Source organism: Neoarius graeffei, chromosome 4, assembly GCF_027579695.1.
Source record: "Neoarius graeffei isolate fNeoGra1 chromosome 4, fNeoGra1.pri, whole genome shotgun sequence".
Classification (NCBI taxonomy): Eukaryota; Metazoa; Chordata; class Actinopteri; order Siluriformes; family Ariidae; genus Neoarius; species Neoarius graeffei.
The window spans coordinates 54,412,573-54,430,008 of record NC_083572.1 but is presented as its reverse complement, the minus strand read 5'-3'; the positions used below and the strand labels follow the sequence as shown (position 1 = coordinate 54,430,008).

The 17,436-nt window shown below is 43.4% G+C and overlaps 1 protein-coding gene across 1 annotated transcript in view; it reads left to right on the top strand.

The window, feature by feature from the left end:
• Positions 1–17,436, top strand: part of LOC132884591 (cadherin-22) — a 186,844-nt gene that overhangs the window by 147,173 nt on the left and 22,235 nt on the right. Inside the window, exon 7 of the mRNA XM_060918441.1 lies at positions 9,779–10,030. Within this exon, the coding sequence (XP_060774424.1) occupies positions 9,779–10,030 (252 nt within the window). The remainder of the gene's footprint in view (positions 1–9,778; positions 10,031–17,436) is intronic.

Here is a 17,436-nt window from a genome sequence, read left to right as displayed (position 1 = left end):
AGAAGAAAAGGCTTCAATTTGGTAGAGAGCATAAAGATTGGACTCTGGAGCAATAGAAAAAGGTCATGTTGTCTGAGTCCAGATTTACCCTATTCCAGTGTGTGTGTGTGTGTGTGTGTGGTGGGCATAAGGGTAAGAAGAGAAGCACATGAAGCAATGCACCCATCATGCATAGTGACCACTGTCCAAGCCTCTGGAGGCAGTGTTATGATCTGTGGTTGCTTCAGTTGGTCAGGTCGAGGCTCAGCAGAATTATGTGTAATAAAATGAAGTCAGCTGAATATCTGAATGTACTGAATGACCAGGTTATCCCATCAGTGGATTTTTTTGTTCCCTGACAGCACAGGCATAAAATTAGGACCCAAATAGTGAACAAGTGGTTCAGGAAACTTGAGGAATCATTCTCACACATGAATTGGCCACCACAGAGTCCTGACTTTAACCCCACTGAAAGTCTTTGGGATGTGCTGGAGAAGACTTTTCAGACTGGTTCAACTCTCCCACTGTCATGACAAGATCTTGGCAAAAAACTAATGCAAATCTGGATGGAAATAAATGTTGTGAGATTGCATAAAGTTGTTGAAACAATGCCACAGTAAATACAACCCTGATTCCAAAAAAGTTGGGACAAAGTACAAATTGTAAATAAAAATGGAATGCAATGATGTGGAAGTTTCAAAATTCCATATTTTATTCAGAATAGAACATAGATGATGTATCAAATGTTTAAACTGAGAAAATATAATCATTTAAAGAGAAAAATTAGGTGATTTTAAATTTCATGACAACACCACATCTCAAAAAAGTTGGGACAAGGCCATGTTTACCACTGTGAGACATCCCCTTTTCTCTTTACAACAGTCTGTAAACGTCTGGGGACTGAGGAGACAAGTTGCTCAAGTTTAGGGATAGGAATGTTAACCCATTCTTGTCTAATGTAGGATTCTAGTTGTTCAACTGTCTTAGGTCTTTTTTGTCGTATCTTCCGTTTTATGATGCGCCAAATGTTTTCTATGGGTGAAAGATCTGGACTGCAGGCTGGCCGGTTCAGTACCCGGACCCTTCTTCTACACAGCCATGATGCTGTAATTGATGCAGTATGTGGTTTGGCATTGTCATGTTGGAAAATGCAAGGTCTTCCCTGAAAGAGACGTTGTCTGGATGGGAGCATATGTTGCTCTAGAACTTTCAGCATTGGTGGTGTCTTTCCAGATGTGTAAGCTGCCCATGCCACATGCACTAATGCAACCCCATACCATCAGAGATGCAGGCTTCTGAACTGAGCGCTGATAACAACTTGGGTCGTCCTTCTCCTCTTTAGTCCGAATGACACGACGTCCCTGATTTCCATAAAGAACTTCAAATTTTGATTCGTCTGACCACAGAACAGTTTTCCACTTTGCCACAGTCCATTTTAAATGAGCCTTGGCCCAGAGAAGACATCTGCGTTTCTGGATCATGTTTAGATACGGCTTCTTCTTTGAACTATAGAGTTTTAGCTGGTAACGGCGGATGGCACGGTGAATTGTGTTCACAGATAATGTTCTCTGGAAATATTCCTGAGCCCATTTTGTGATTTCCAATACAGAAGCATGCCTGTATGTGATGCAGTGCCGTCTAAGGGCCTGAAGATCACGGGCACCCAGTATGGTTTTCTGGCCTTGACCCTTACGCACAGAGATTCTTCCAGATTCTCTAAATCTTTTGATGATATTATGCACTGTAGATGATATGTTCAAACTCTTTGCAATTTTACACTGTCGAACTCCTTTCTGATATTGCTCCACTATTTGTCAGCGGAGAATTAGGGGGATTGGTGATCCTCTTCCCATCTTTACTTCTGAGAGCCGCTGCCACTCCAAGATGCTCTTTTTATACCCAGTCATGTTAATGACCTATTGCCAATTGACCTATTGAGTTGCAATTTGGTCCTCCAGCTGTTCCTTTTTTGTACCTTTAACTTTTCCAGCCTCTTATTGCCCCTGTCCCAACTTTTTTGAGATGTGTTGCTGTCATGAAATTTCAAATGAGCCAATATTTGGCATGAAATTTCAAAATGTCTCACTTTCGACATTTGATATGTTGTCTATGTTCTATTGTGAATACCAGTGTTGTTTTTGGCAGCCATTTTTGATTTAGTTTTAGTCTTTTGGACGAAATGCTTATTAGTTTGTCACATTTTAGTCAATTCCATCCTTGATAGTTTTGGTCTAGTTTTAGTCGACAAAAACTAAAAGGGATTTAGTCCAGTTTTAGTCATTCATTTTAATCGAAAAAATAATTACTTTAAAACATTAAATTAGGCCAATACATAGATAGGAAATTGTAATCAAGGTTGACAGGTTGTGCATAACATGTTCTCTACATAAACGCTGTTTAGTGCGCATGCTCTCTACATAAACGCTGTCTAGTGCGCATGCTCTCTACATAAACGCTGTCTAGTGCGCATGCTCTCTACATAAACGCTGTCTAGTGCGTATGCTCTCTACATAAACTCTGTCTAGTGTGCATGCTCTCTACATAAACGCTGTCTAGTGCGCATGCTCTCTACAGAAACGCTGTCTAGTGCGTATGCTCTCTACATAAAGGCTGCCTAGTGCATATGCTCTCTACATAAATGCTGTCTAGTGCGTATGCTCTCTACATAAATGCTGTCTAGTGCGTATGCTCTCTACATAAACGCTGTCTAGTGCGTATGCTCTCTACATAAACGCTGTCTAGTGCGTATGCTCTCTACATAAACGCTGTCTAGTGTGCATACTCTCTACATAAATGCTGTCTAGTGTGTACGGTATACTCTCTACATAAACGCTATCTAGTGCAGACATCCCAAGTCTCCCGGAAGTTCTGTGAGTCTCCCGCATATTGATAGTGGCTCCCTGATGCCCACAAATTGGATAATATCTCCCGGAATCTAGAGCAAGCGAGCAAGAGCGTGCATGAGAAACATTAATGTCTGCATCGCGCATATGACGGAGAGCAAGAAAGACTGTGTGTGTGCCTGTTCATGTAGCGCATGCTAGACAAAGAGCATCCTGATTGGTTTACAGACATCCAAACTCATTTCAGGGAGGTGTCATGACACCCCCCGCTGACATACATGTCAACCTTTGGTCAATCAAACCTGTATAACCAACCTCCAAAATCCGTATTTCCCTTATAAAATCCGTATAAGATGCAAATTAAAATAATTTACCTAAAATTTGAATGATAATTAATAATGATATATCCAAGTTACTTTTTATTCAATATTAATAACAATAAACCTTCAGAATGAATACAAAGCTCCAATGTTTGACAAAAACACAAAGTGTTATCAGCATAGTTACGAAGGAAATACTTCGTTGTTTGGAGACAGGTTTCACCGAGCGGCTATTATGCGCGAGACTTCATATTAGCCACAAAGTCAGAAAAATCTGTTCGTAAAATTACGTTATAATGACCAAATACAATGAAAAGTATTTTTCCAGTCTCACCTGTGAAAGGTAATCCCATGTGATCTCGTTTGGACGGTAAACCTGTTGGTACAGTTAAACGCAGCACATGAATGAGGCATCTTTATTCTCAGAATCGCCACTTTGCCACATCCAATTTGGCGGTGAGGATGACGTATGATTCTACGCAGAAGGCGGCGTCTATGTTTATATGTCGATGACTTCCGGGTTGGCGGGATTCTCGCAATGCGGTGTGCGCATGATCAAAAGTGGAACGAAGTCTCGCTACCACAAGATAAACGCACGATTTCATAAGACTCTTTACTGGCTGTCGTGGGAATTGATTATAGCTCTAAATAAATATTGAAGGTTTTTTAAAGAATCCGTATAACTTTATTTATACGCCCGTATACTACGTTTATTGAATCAAATCCGTATAAAATACGGACATTCCGTATAGGTTGACATGTATGCGCTGATGGGAAAAAAGTCATGCGTCACGACACCTCCCTGAAATGAGTTTCTGCAGGTTGAGATGTCTGCTAGTGTGCATGCTCCATTGTTCACAGACTCATGTTTCTGCCTCCGTTTAACATGTCGCAATGCGCTGATAGAGCACAAACGTCATGATGAACACACAACTAGAAGATGACCACGCTGTCCGTTAATGTAAATATGATGGCTAAACATGCTGCTAACGTTAGAGTAGCCAGGTGTGCTGCTGCTCATTTAGACATATTAAAGCACAGCAACAGGTCTGAAAAGTTACATTTCCCCCCATATGTTTCACAGTAACTCAAATATGGGTCAATATATGACAAAGCATTCAGTTGCTGTCCCACCAAAAATCCCTGCAGGATAAGTTTTACTCATGACATGTTAAGTGAATTTAAGTTAGCTTAACCAAGCCAACTTTAGCATGAAGCTAGCGGTTCCATTCATTTTCGCCAGGTCACAGTGTTTTGGAAAACTTCATAGGAAATTCATCACAGACCAATTGTTGAGTGACATTAACCAAAGCTAGCAAATGTATGCATGATCTGTTAACAGGACTTCCTGTCACGTTAACTTACCGTTGCAGAAATAGCAGCATGGTGAGCCTTTAGATGCCTCTTGAGGTTGGTCGTATTCTTGCCACGTAGTTTATAGCCACAGCGTGTACCTCTGTGTCCCACTACAAGGCATTCCGTTTTATTTTCTGCTGGATTATGTGTAAAGTATGTCTCTAAATCATCACGTCTTTTCCACCCACCAAGCCCTTGTGCTGGCGTTGCCGATGGTCCATGAACTGTGTGTCTGCCCTGGTGTGCACTGTGCCCGGACATGCCCGGTGATGGGCGGGACCAAACAAGGACAGGATGCAGGTGCATTGCTGATATTTTCAGCATTTGGCAGACAGGTTGCACGCACCGTTGGAGGAAACGCCATGCATTTTGATAGTCCTATAACCAACCCACTAACATTTTCGTCTCGTCTCGTCAACGAAAACAACAGATACGTCTCATCATATTTTCGTGATCAAAGAGTTATGTTTAGCTCATCACTGTCTTGTTTTAGTCATGAAAAAAGGTGTGTTAATGAAATCATTTCATCATCGTCATCGTTAATGAAAACAACACTGGTGAATACAATATCAGTTTTTGAGATTTGTAAATTATTGCATTCTGTTTTTATTTACAATTTGTACTTTGTCCCAATTTTTTTGGAATCGGGGTTGTATGTGCCACAGTCAAGGCTAAAGCTGGTCCAGCGAAATATTAGTGTGCAACTTTTTTTTTTTTTGGCTGGGCTGTGTATAATTTTGATTAGATTAGATAAAACTTTATTGATCCCTTTGGGCGGGTTCCCTCAGCGAAATTAAAATTCCAGCAGCATCATTACAGATAAACAGAGAAAAGAAATAGAGAAAACTTCTAGATAAATTAAAATAAATTAAGTATTTACATATACAAATATAAAAAGAATAAGATATGGGGAAGAGAGGAAGTGGGGAGGGGGGGAGGGGGAAAAGGTGGGGAGAAGGGGGGGCGGCGGCAGGAGAGATATTGCACTTTATATTGCACATTATATTGCACATTGTCCGGTATTGCTTATTGTTAGGCTAGGCTACTGCTCCTTCCCATCCTCTGTCCTCCTGTTACCCCTCCTCCCCCCCCAGAGAGGAGTTGTACAGTCTGATGGCATGAGGGACAAAGGAGTTTTTAAGTCTGTTCGTCCTGCACTTGGGAAGGAGCATTCTGTCACTGAACAGGCTCCTCTGGTTGCTGATGACGGTGTGCAGAGGGTCACTGGCATCGTCCATGATGTTCAATAGTTTGTCCATAGACCTCTTCTCTGCCACTGTCACCGGAGAGTCCAGCTTCATGCCGACCACAGAGTCGGCCCGCCTGATCAGTTTGTCCAGCCTGGATGTGTCCTTCTTGGATGTGCTGCCCCCCCAGAACACCACGGTGTAAAACAGGACACTGGCAACCATAGACTGATAGAACATCCACAGGAGTTTCCTGCAGAAGTTAAAGGACCGCAGCCTCCTAAGGAAGTATAGCCTGCTCTGTCCCTTCCTGTATAAGTGTTTGGTGTTGCAAGTCCAGTCCAGCTTGCTGTCCAGCCACAGCCCGAGGTACTTGTAGGAATCCACAGCCTCCACCTCGACTCCCTCGATCAGAACTGGTTGTGACCTTGGTCTGGACCTCCCAAAGTCAATGACCAGCTCCTTGGTCTTCGAGGTGAATGAGCTGCAGATGGTTCCTGTTACACCACACAGCAAAGTTCCTCACCAGGCTCCTATACTCCTCCTCTCTGTCATCACTGATACACCCAATGATGGCTGTGTCATTGGCAAACTTCTGAATGTGACACAGCTCTGAGTTGTAGCAGAAGTCCGCAGTGTACAGGGTGAAGAGAAGAGGGGCCAGCATCGTGCCCTGGGGTGCTCCGGTGCTGCTAATCACAGTGTCAGACGTGATGCCCTTTAGCCTGACGTACTGCGGCCTGTCAGTGAGGTAGCTGGAGATCCAGGTGACCAGGCAGGGGTCCACTCACATCCTGTTCAGTTTGTCCTGAAGCAATAGGGGCTGGATGGTGTTGAAGGCACTTGAGAAGTCCAAGAAGAGGATCCTCACTGTGCCATTTCCCTTATCCAGATGCGAGTGGGCTCAGTGTAGCAAGTAGAGGATGGCGTCTTCCACACCGACACCTGCCCGGTACGCAAACTGCAGACAGTCCTGGGCATGTTGTACCTGGGGTCTGAGGAGGCTGAGGAAGAGCTGCTCCAACATCTTCATCAGATGTGAAGTGAGTGCCACCGGTCGGAAGTCGTTCAGCTCGCTGGGCTGATTCTTTTTGGGAACAGGAACGATATATGATGTCTTCCAGAGGGTGGGCACTCTCCCCAGCTGCAGGCTAAGGTTGAAGATGTATTGGAGTGGTTCACCCAGTTCAGCAGCGCAGGTCTTCAGTAGGCGGGGACACACCTTGTCTGGGCCTGCTGCCTTCCTGGGGTGAAGCTTCCTCAGAATGACCTCTGACCTGGTCTGCAGTAATGTATGGAGGAGTCTGTGTTGAGGTGGGGGAGGAGGGGGCTGTTGTGATGACTGGGGGGAGGTGTGTTCAGGGAAGAAGGAGAGATGGTGGCAGTGAGGGAGAGGGTGGGGGGGACGTGGGCTGGTTGAACTGATTGAAAAAGTCATTCAACTCATTCGCCCTCTCCACTGTCCCCTCAATGACTCTGGTCTTTGTATTGTGGCCTGTGATGGTTTTCACACCTTCCCAGACCTCCCTCATGCTCTTCTCCTTCAGCTTCTGCTCCACCTTTCTCCTGTAGCTGTCCTTAGCTTCCCTCACGCAGCATTTTACCTCCTGCTGTGCTGCTTTCATTGCCTCCCTATCCCTGCTCCTGAAGGCGGCCTTCTTCCTATTGAGGACAGCTTTGACTTCCTGTGTTACCCATGGCTTGTTATTAGGGTAACACTGTACAGTCTTAGCTGGGGAGACCATGTCTGCACAGAAGTTAAGGTAATCTGTCAGACAGTGTGTCAGCCCCTCTATGTCCTCACAGTGTGGGCTAAGCAGCACATCCCAGTCCGTGATGTCATAACAGTCCCTGAGGGCGTCTTCCATTTCAGGGGACCACCTCCTGATGGAGCTAGTTGTTGCAGGCTGCCTTTGAACCAGGTGGGTGTACTTCAGCTGTAGACGAACCAGGTTGTGGTCAGACTTCCCTAGTGGGGGGAGGGGTGTGACTCTGTATGCATCCCTCACATTAGCATACAGCAAGTCAATTGTCCTGTTGTTCCTTGTTGGACAATCCACAGCCTGGTAAAAAGCAGCCAAAGTAGAGTCCAAAGTAGCATGATTAAAGTCCCCAGAAAGTATAAAAAATGCCTCAGGGTGCTGTGTTTGCAGCCTTGCTGTGACAGAGTGAATCCTCTCACATGCAGAGGCTGCGTCTGTCCTCGGAGGGATGTAAACACAGATGGTGATCACGTGACTGAACTCCCTCGGCAGATAATATGGCTGCAGGCTAACGGCTAGCAGCTCCAAGTCCGGGCAATATAAAGCTGTCTTTACGGAGGTATGTCCCGGGTTACACCAGTGGTTGTTAACATAAATGATGAGTCCCCCACCTTTGCTTTTCCCGCATGTGTTAGTGTCTCTGTCAGCTCTCACAGCAGTGAATCCCTGCAGGTCCACGATAGCATCTGGTACAAGGTGTGTTAGCCATGTCTCCATAAAGATAAATAAGCTGCTCTCCCGGTAAATCCTCTGGTTGTTCAGAGCGGAAAGCTCGTCGACCTTATTCGGCAGCGAGTTCACATTCCCCATGATAACGGAGGGAATGGATGGTTTGTAGCGCTGCCTGTTGTCCACTAGCCTAGCCTTTAGCTTAGCTCCAGCTTTGCAGCCCCTGGGTTTCCTCCTCAGCTCGGCCGGGATGGGGTGTTGTATCCTGGCTCGTCCCATTGTTTTCAGGGCCAGCAGCTCCTCTCTCGAATAAGTGAGAAAACTGGCTCCTGGTTGCATGTTAAAGTTAAATATATCCATGTTATATAGTAAGACACACTATGTCTTCAAAAGAAGAGCAGAAAAGTAAAAAAAGAGGTTTAAAGAGCTAAAAACTACAGAGCTACTGGAGAGGCAGCCGTCTCACACAGCGCCCATACACCAAAGTCACTTTTGTACACTTTCGTTATCAATATGATTTTGTTTTTCTTAAGAGTTTGAGAAATTGATGATGATGATGATGATGATGATCATTATTAGGTACGACTATTATGAGAACAAAAATCTTTTTGAAAAGGTTACTAGAGCAGTCAAAGTACAATATCACAAAGCCTTAACTCAGCAAAACCTCCACTCCAAATACATCTAGTAATAGGAGAGGATTTATCAAGAACCAAATCATGAGCCACACAGATGACATGATATATGTTATCCATGATGGATGTCTCAGGTCTGTGTATTCAGGTCTGTTGGTGGAGACAGGCCCATAGTTTTTCACTGAGATTTGCAATTTGTCACTGTCATATATATATATATATATATATATATATATATATATATATATATATATATATATATATATATATATACTGTAAATGTCTCAGAGTTTGTTTGGTGGAACTTGTATCCAGCACTTTCTCTGTTATTTATCTTCACTACTAGACACACAGTTCTGCTTAGATTCATCATTTTTGCACAAGTAATGGTGCAAGGTACATGGTTACATATGTATTCATGTGAACAGGATAAGAAGTGCTGTTTGACTAGCTCAAGTCCAGATCTAATTTCAACATACATGATTTCTGACTCAACTATGGCATAAAAATAACTTTTGCTGAATTTTTATGTGATATACTATGTTTAAGAGTAGACTAAATAAAATTTAAAGAAATACAAGAGTGTTTGGGAGTTTTAGCAGGTAAGTGTGTGAATGTATAGCCCAACCTTTGGCCAAGAGTTAAAACTATTGTTTCGTCTGAAAACTAGCTACAGTATGACTGATTTGATAGGTCCATTTTAGGTACGTGTAAAACATTGCAATTCTTAAGCTTTATGAATGGAAGTTTAGTCATAATACTAACCTTAAATGAGTAGAAAGGAGGCACACAGTTCAGCTTAGATTCATCATTCATCAGATTCATCATTTTCTCTACAAAAAAAAAATAATAATTTTATCTCTTACAATGTATCACTCTAAAAATTGGAATCAATTGGCATCATTAGTTGAAAACAACAACAATAAAAACAAACAAACATCAGAAATAGCTTCCCTGGTTGAATACCAGAAAGCTGGCATTCACTTTGCAAACGCGAATATTTCTTATCACTCCCTTCTTTTGCAGACAACACAGCAGGCATTCGGACCCAGCGATCTGGTTTCAACCGACAGGAACAGAACTTGTACCTGTTGCCCATCCTGGTTGTGGACAGTGGGCCTCCAGCTCTTAGCACCACTGGCACACTTACCATCCATGTATGTGGCTGTGATGCCCATGGAGTCATCCAGTCCTGCAACGCCACAGCTTTCAGCATGGGCACAGCCCTGAGTCCAGGAGCTCTCATCGCCCTACTCGTCTGTATGCTCATCATCATTGGTAAAACTATATTCTCACTCATTTCATGCAAAAGCAAACATGTGTGGACTCTTATGCATTCGGTTTGTTGACATCTTCTAATTATTTCCTTTTAGGTTTTTTGAACAACAAAACCATTTTTGATGTTTCTAAGCTGAAAATATACCATGAAAACCATGTGCTACCGTACAATAATTGAAAACCCATTTTCGTAAAGTTGGGTCCCAGGTGTGAACCTTCACTGCCTATTTCTTTTACAGTGTCCAGATAGCAGAATCTCAAAAGCTGATTTAGGGTTCCATCCATCCATTATCTCTAGCCACTTATCCTGTTCTACAGGGTCGCAGGCAAGCTGGAGCCTATCCCAGCTGACTATGGGCAAGAGGCAGGGTACACCCTGGACAAGTTGCCAGGTTATCACAGGGCTGACACAGAGACAAACAACCATTCACACCTACGGTCAATTTAGAGCCACCACTTAACCTAACCTGCATGTCTTTGGACTGTGGGGGAAACCGGAGCACCCGGAGGAAACCCACGCAGACACGGGGAGAGTATGCAAACTCCACACAGAAAGGCCCTCGCCAGCCGCTGGGCACGAACCCAGGACCTTCTTGCTGTGAGGTGATAGTGCTAACCACTACACCGCCATGCCACCCTGATTTAGGTTTAGAATATTAAATACTGCATTTTTGTAGTTGACACACACACTGTCCTTAAGATATGGCAGGTTATTTTTGGCATATTTCAAGTGGGGCATTGAAATCTAAGCTTTGTTGTATATCACTTCTTATTATGTGTATGAACACATTAAAAAACAAAAATAAAATTGGGAAGGAAGCAGCAGAAGTTGTTTGTGATGATTGTACAGTTAGCTTGCTTTGCGAATCTGCTCAGAAGGTTGGTAAGAAGGGTGGCATGGTGGTGTAGTGGTTAGCACTGTCTCCTCACAGAACAAGAAGGTTCTGGGTTCGAGCCCAGTGGCCGACAGGGGCCTTTCTGTGTGGAGTTTGCATGTTCTCCCTGTGTCTGTGTGGGTTTCCTCCGGGTGCTCCGGTTTCCCCCGCAGTCCAAAGACATGCAGGTTAGGCTAATTGTTGGCTCTAAATTGACTGTAGATTGCCCCTTTTCCACCAAAGCAGTTCCAGGGCTGGTTCGGGGCCAGTGCTTAGTTTGGAACCGGGTTTTCTGTTTCCACTGACAAAGAACTGGCTCTGGGGCCAGGAAAACCGGTTCCAGGCTAGCACCAACTCTCTGCTGGGCCAGAGGAAAGAACCGCTTATGTCAGCGGGGGGGCGGAGTTGTTAAGACCGACAACAATAACAAGACTGCGAAAGATCACTGTTTTTAAGCGACGAGAAGCAGCAGCTGTACAAACGCGAAGTCATCCATTATTATTATTGTTGTTGTTGCTGCTGCTGCTTCTTCCGCGTTGTTTTTGCTTCGATATTCGCAGGTTGGTATGAAGGGTGGCATGGTGGTTTAGTGGTTAGCACTGTCTCCTCACAGAACAAGAAGGTTCTGGGTTCGAGCCCAGTGGCCGACAGGGGCCTTTCTGTGTGGAGTTTGCATGTTCTCCCTGTGTCTGTGTTGGTTTCCTCCGGGTGCTCCGGTTTCCCCCGCAGTCCAAAGACATGCAGGTTAGGCTAATTGTTGGCTCTAAATTGACTGTAGATTGCCCCTTTTCCACCAAAGCAGTTCCAGGGCTGGTTCGGGGTCAGTGCTTAGTTTGGAACCGGGTTTTCTGTTTCCACTGACAAAGAACTGGCTCTGGGGCCAGGAAAACCGGTTCCAGGCTAGCACCAACTCTCTGCTGGGCCAGAGGAAAGAACCGCTTATGTCAGCGGGGGGGCGGAGTTGTTAAGACCGACAACAATAACAAGACCGCAAAAGATCACTGTTTTTAAGCGACGAGAAGCAGCAGCTGTACAAACGCGAAGTCATCCATTATTATTATTGTTGTTGTTGCTGCTGCTGCTTCTTCCGCGTTGTTTTTGCTTCGATATTCGCACCAAGGTTTATGCAAATGTAGCGACGTAACTGACGTATACAGTGACGTAATGACGTATACAACAACGTAAGTGACGTATACAGCGAGGTAATGACGTGTCTTCTCTTAGCACCGCGAGCGATGGAAAAGCAAACTGGTTCTCACCTGGCTCGCAAGTTGAATGAGTTGTGAACCAGCACCAGCACTGGCCCCAAACCAGCCCTGGAACTGATTTGGTGGAAAAGGGGTAGATGTGAGTGTGAATGGTTGTTTATCTCTATGTCAGCCCTGTGATGACCTGGTGACTTGTCCAGGGTGTACCCCGCCTCTCACCCATCATCAGCTGGGATAAGCTCCAGCTTGCCCGTGACCCTGCACAGGATAAGCAGTTACAGATAATGGATGGAGGTTAGTATGAAGCCTAGCATGTAACTCAAAAATGTAAATTAAGCTTATATGTAGTTTAAACAAAAGTGAAATGTATAAATCATGTAGTGGGCTGTAGGCTATTCATTTTGGTTGCTACCATTTCTGGAGAATGCATGGCCACAAGCAACAATAGTAGCAGCTGCTACACACTCACAAACTACAACCGACACAAGCAAATTGTGAACTAATATAAATGCAGAGTGAACGTGTAGTTGACCAATCTTCAGCAATTATACTGTATGGCCAAAAGTATATGGACACCCATTGATCAAACCCATATGTGCTTTTTGAACATACCATTTGAAAACCATGGAATATAATAATATGGAATTGGTCCACCTTTGCTGTTATAACAGCCTTCAGTCTTTTGGAAAGGCTTTCCACTAGATTTTGGAGTGTAGCTGTGGGGATTTTCTCATTCAGCCACAAGAGCATTAGTGAGGCCAGACACTGATGTATGGTGAGGAGACCTGGCAGTTAGTTCATCCAAAGGTGTTCAGCGGGGTTGAGGTCAGAAGACTTTGCAGGCCACTTAAGTTCTTCCATTCCGATCTTGGTAAACCATGTCCTTGTGGCTTCACTTTGTGCACAAGGGCATTGTCATACTGAAACAGATTTTTGGCCCATAGTTCCAGTAAAGGGGAATCATAATGCTACAGCATACAACAGTCATTTATTTTCAACATTGTGGCAGCAGTTTAGAGAAGGCTCACATATCAGTGTGATGGACAGGTGTCCATATACTTTTGGCCATATAGTACATGCAATGTAATATTGTCAACATATCTGTTGTCTATACCGCTTATCCAGGGCTTAATTTGAGCCGGAACATGACGGAACAAGATCCGGAACCTCCGTCGTCGGATCCGGCAGCTATTTTCATTTCATTCGGTGTTCCGGCAGCTATTTAAATGGATCAGATCATTCCCCATCACAAAGGGAAAAAAAATCAAACAATAAATTAAATAAATAAGTAAATAAAAATTTGTTTAGTGTTCGATTTTGATATCTGTTGTTGATTTCTCTCCTATGACATCCACAAAATCTATGCGGGGGGGGGGGGGGGGGGGGGGGGGGGGGCATGGGGTGTATACTTCCGCTCAATAGAACACCGGGTTTTTTGTAGCCATTAGCTTGCGCTGTGGAAAAAATGGCAAAAAAAAATACAAGAAAGCTTACTAAAATTTTTACCCATTACTTGAATCGATTGCACTTATGGCTGCTACTTGAATCCTTGGAATATAGTAAAACTTGAATCCTTAAAATGAATTCTCCAACTTGTTTTTTAAACCCTTTATTTCTTAACTATTACTTGAATTGATTGCACTTATGTTTGCTGGCACTGCTTTTAAACTTGAAATATGCTTGAAATCCTAGGCTATGCTTTTAAATACCCTACTTAAATCCTTAAAATGAGTCATTTAACTCATGTCTTGTGCGATCTGATCTCCAATGGTGAAATAAACCAGTTGTGATATGAGTACAGTCTGTTATTTTAGAAGATAAATTTAATATATAGCCTAATAAAAAATATTTTATAACATAATATCACGACATATTACTGTCTGTAACTGTTCGTCACTAAAGCGTTTTCTAAGATCATAATGTCTGATATTCATCTCATCTCATTATCTCTAGCCGCTTTATCCTTCTACAGGGTCGCAGGCAAGCTGGAGCCTATCCCAGCTGACTATGGGCGAAAGGCGGGGTACACCCTGGACAAGTCGCCAGGTCATCACAGGGCTGACACATAGACACAGACAACCATTCACACTCATATTCACACCTACGGTCAATTTAGAGTCACCAGTTAACCTAACCTGCATGTCTTTGGACTGTGGGGGAAACCGGAGCACCCGGAGGAAACCCACGCGGACACGGGGAGAACATGCAAACTCCACACAGAAAGGCCCTCGCCGGCCCCGGGGCTCGAACCCAGGACCTTCTTGCTGTGAGGCGACAGCGCTAACCACTACACCACCGTGCCGCCATGTCTGATATTATTTTATTTTTAATTTTTTGCCAAGCGGGGCCACTGCCGGGTCGGTCGACACGTGGTAGGTCGTCTATTGTTCAAATGCGTTCTACGGTCTATGGGGCTGCGTTGTGGGTGCAAGTGCCAGGACCGTTTTATTTATTTACTTTCTTTATAATCTCAGTCAGATACACAAGCAAGATTAAGTCTACTCTGCTGTGTTTTATTATGGCCATCAATATATTGTAACCTGTGTTTGATTTGTTAATTGTTGATCCAGTTGTTGCCTTAACGCAGGGGTCTGCAATGGCTCAGGAGGCAGATGTGGCTCTTTTGGTGACTGCATCTGGCTCGCAGATTAATCAGCTCACATTGAGATCAAGAAGTACACCTCCATTTAATGAAAAAGTCAGCTGTCTGCAAAGCAAAGCCTTTTGACAAAGAACATGGCGAAAAGGGAAAAAAGGTGACTGGTAGGCTACCGTACATTTCAACAGGAATGGACAGAGGAATTTGCCTTTGTGGGGTGAGAGGGTTCTGCTTTGTGTCCAATAGGCCTATACAATGACAAGATTGCATCGATGAAGCAATGAAATAAAGCGGTACTTCGAAACACGCCAAGCTACATTTGCGTCAAAATATTCAGCGGGGCACAGGAGGAAGATGGCATGTCAAGAGCCTCTTCATTATGAAAAAGAATATATTACACTCAAATTGTTGGTCATATGTAAAAATGCATTTTAGTTGTATTCAGCGTCACTTTTTATATATGGCTCTCACGAAAATGTATTTGAAAATATGTGGCTTTCATGGCTCTCTCAGCCAAAAAGGTTCCCGACCCCTGCCTTAACGTATGTGTGGAGAGTGAGAGTGAACTTGAGTGCCTGTTTGGAGAACATTCTGAGCGTTGTCCATTGTTGTCCAGGATTTGATAACTGGTGCTGTTGCAATACATGTCATGCAATAGGCGTATGTGCATAAAGTAATAGTAAACCACCCCCCGCCTTTTTTTTTTTTTTGAGTCGCCAGACCCACCCACCTCCTGCGTTCCGGGACCTCCCACTTCACAAATTAAGCACTGCGCTTATCCTACTGAGGGTCACAGGTGAGCTGGAGCCAATCCCAGCTGTCTTCAGGTTAGAGGCAGGCTATAGACCCCTTTCACATGACGTCACCACGCCGCGAGATTTTGTTAGGCACCATATTGGAAGACCAAGTACATGCACTCACAATATAAAACAAAGTACGAGCGAGAGTAAAGTGACACGATGGATGATAATTCGGGTTATGTGAGTACATTACCAGTTGAAGAAAGGGCACGGTATGTGGAGAAACTAGCTGATGGGTTTGACCCATATGATAAGACTCAGAAAAAATTATGTGAATCCAAGCATACAGTTTAACGCAAAAGTTCGTTTATATCCCGACCTTGTCAGCTGTCAGATTTATGTTAATGGACCCGGTAAGCTGGTAAATAATATTTATTTTTTTTTTCTTTACCAAATTCTAACAGAAAACGAGAGCGCCCGAAAGGGAAAACTGAGCCGAGCCGCCTCACGGCTGTAATGCAAATTGCTTTCCTCCTCGGTATACAAGTGCGCTTCCATGGCAGGGAAAAAGAAACTACATTCTGCCGCCTATGTAGTCCCCTATTTAAACAAATAGGAGTCATTCAGGATTCGGCCATGTTTTTGCTCCGTTTTTACTCGACCAAAGTTATACAGTATTATGAGCTTTAAATTGCATAAATAAAACCATTTGGTGAAACTTTGAAGAAGAGATTGTACTGGTTTAAAGTTTTTACCGAACGTTTTCATGTCGACTCCAATTAATACACTAGTAGAATCAATGACTAGTTTAGTAGGCCAAAACTTTTTTCCATTTTTGACTGTACCAGCCTGAAAAAACTTGCGACAGTCAAATGGAAAAAAAGCAAGCTGGTCATGTTGTACTGGACTAATCTATGACTGATGAGTATAGTAAGTGATACTAGTACTGATACAATAAAACAGACGACTGTAATCTGGTAGGCAGTACGATTTATATTATTTCTCCGTGTCAGATACATAAGGAGGACCGGACACCAATTCTGCCATCTGTTTGCTACCCAGACATTGTAAACTATTTGTTGTTTACACCCAGTGCCTACACTGCTGATGACTTGAAAGCCTACAAAGGGCTACAGGCTTACAATTATGTTGTTAGTGGCTTGGTTCGTGATATTACAGCTGTTATTAAGAATAGCCTACACATAGTTATGGCCAAGGTAATCTTGTTGATATTTATCTTTTAATAATATATCTTTTCAGTTGAAAAATTAATACTTTGTTACTATTAAGGTATCCATAATTTAGGTTAATTTATCCAAATTATACATATGTATTTATGATATATGCCTACACAACAACTATGTTTTATTTATATAATAGGAGGGAGAGCAAGCCCCAAACAATCCTAAATTATTATTATTATTATTAAATTGTAGAAGTCTGGGAGGCTTGCTCCTCATACAGTTATCAACTTGAGGCCAATTTAACATGTTTTAAATCTGAATTTCTTGCGTTTGCTTACCTCAAAGTGTCCGCAGATCATGCACAGACTTATCCATTATATCCACAGTGTTTTGCCAAGTCTCACACAGATTTCTTTCAAGTCTACTGTTGGGCCAATAAATCAGAAATAAAACAGCTCAGATTTGTTTGTTTAAGTCGTTTGCCACTCCACTTTATTCTTGTGCGTTCACATACCGCTGCCGTTATTTCCCGTTGGTCTTCCAAAATGGTGCAGGGTCTGTTTACTTCCGGTTTCAGGTGACATCAGTGAAAGGGGTCTATACCCTGGACAGGCCGCCAATCTATCATGGGGCTAACTCAGAGAGACAAACAGCCATTCACACTCACATTCACACCTATGGGCAATTTATGGCCCTTTTCCACTACCCTTTTTCAGCTCACTTCAGCTCGCTTCAGCTCACTTCAGCCCGACACGGCTCGCGTTTCGACTATCTAAGAACAGCATGACTCAGCTCGCTTC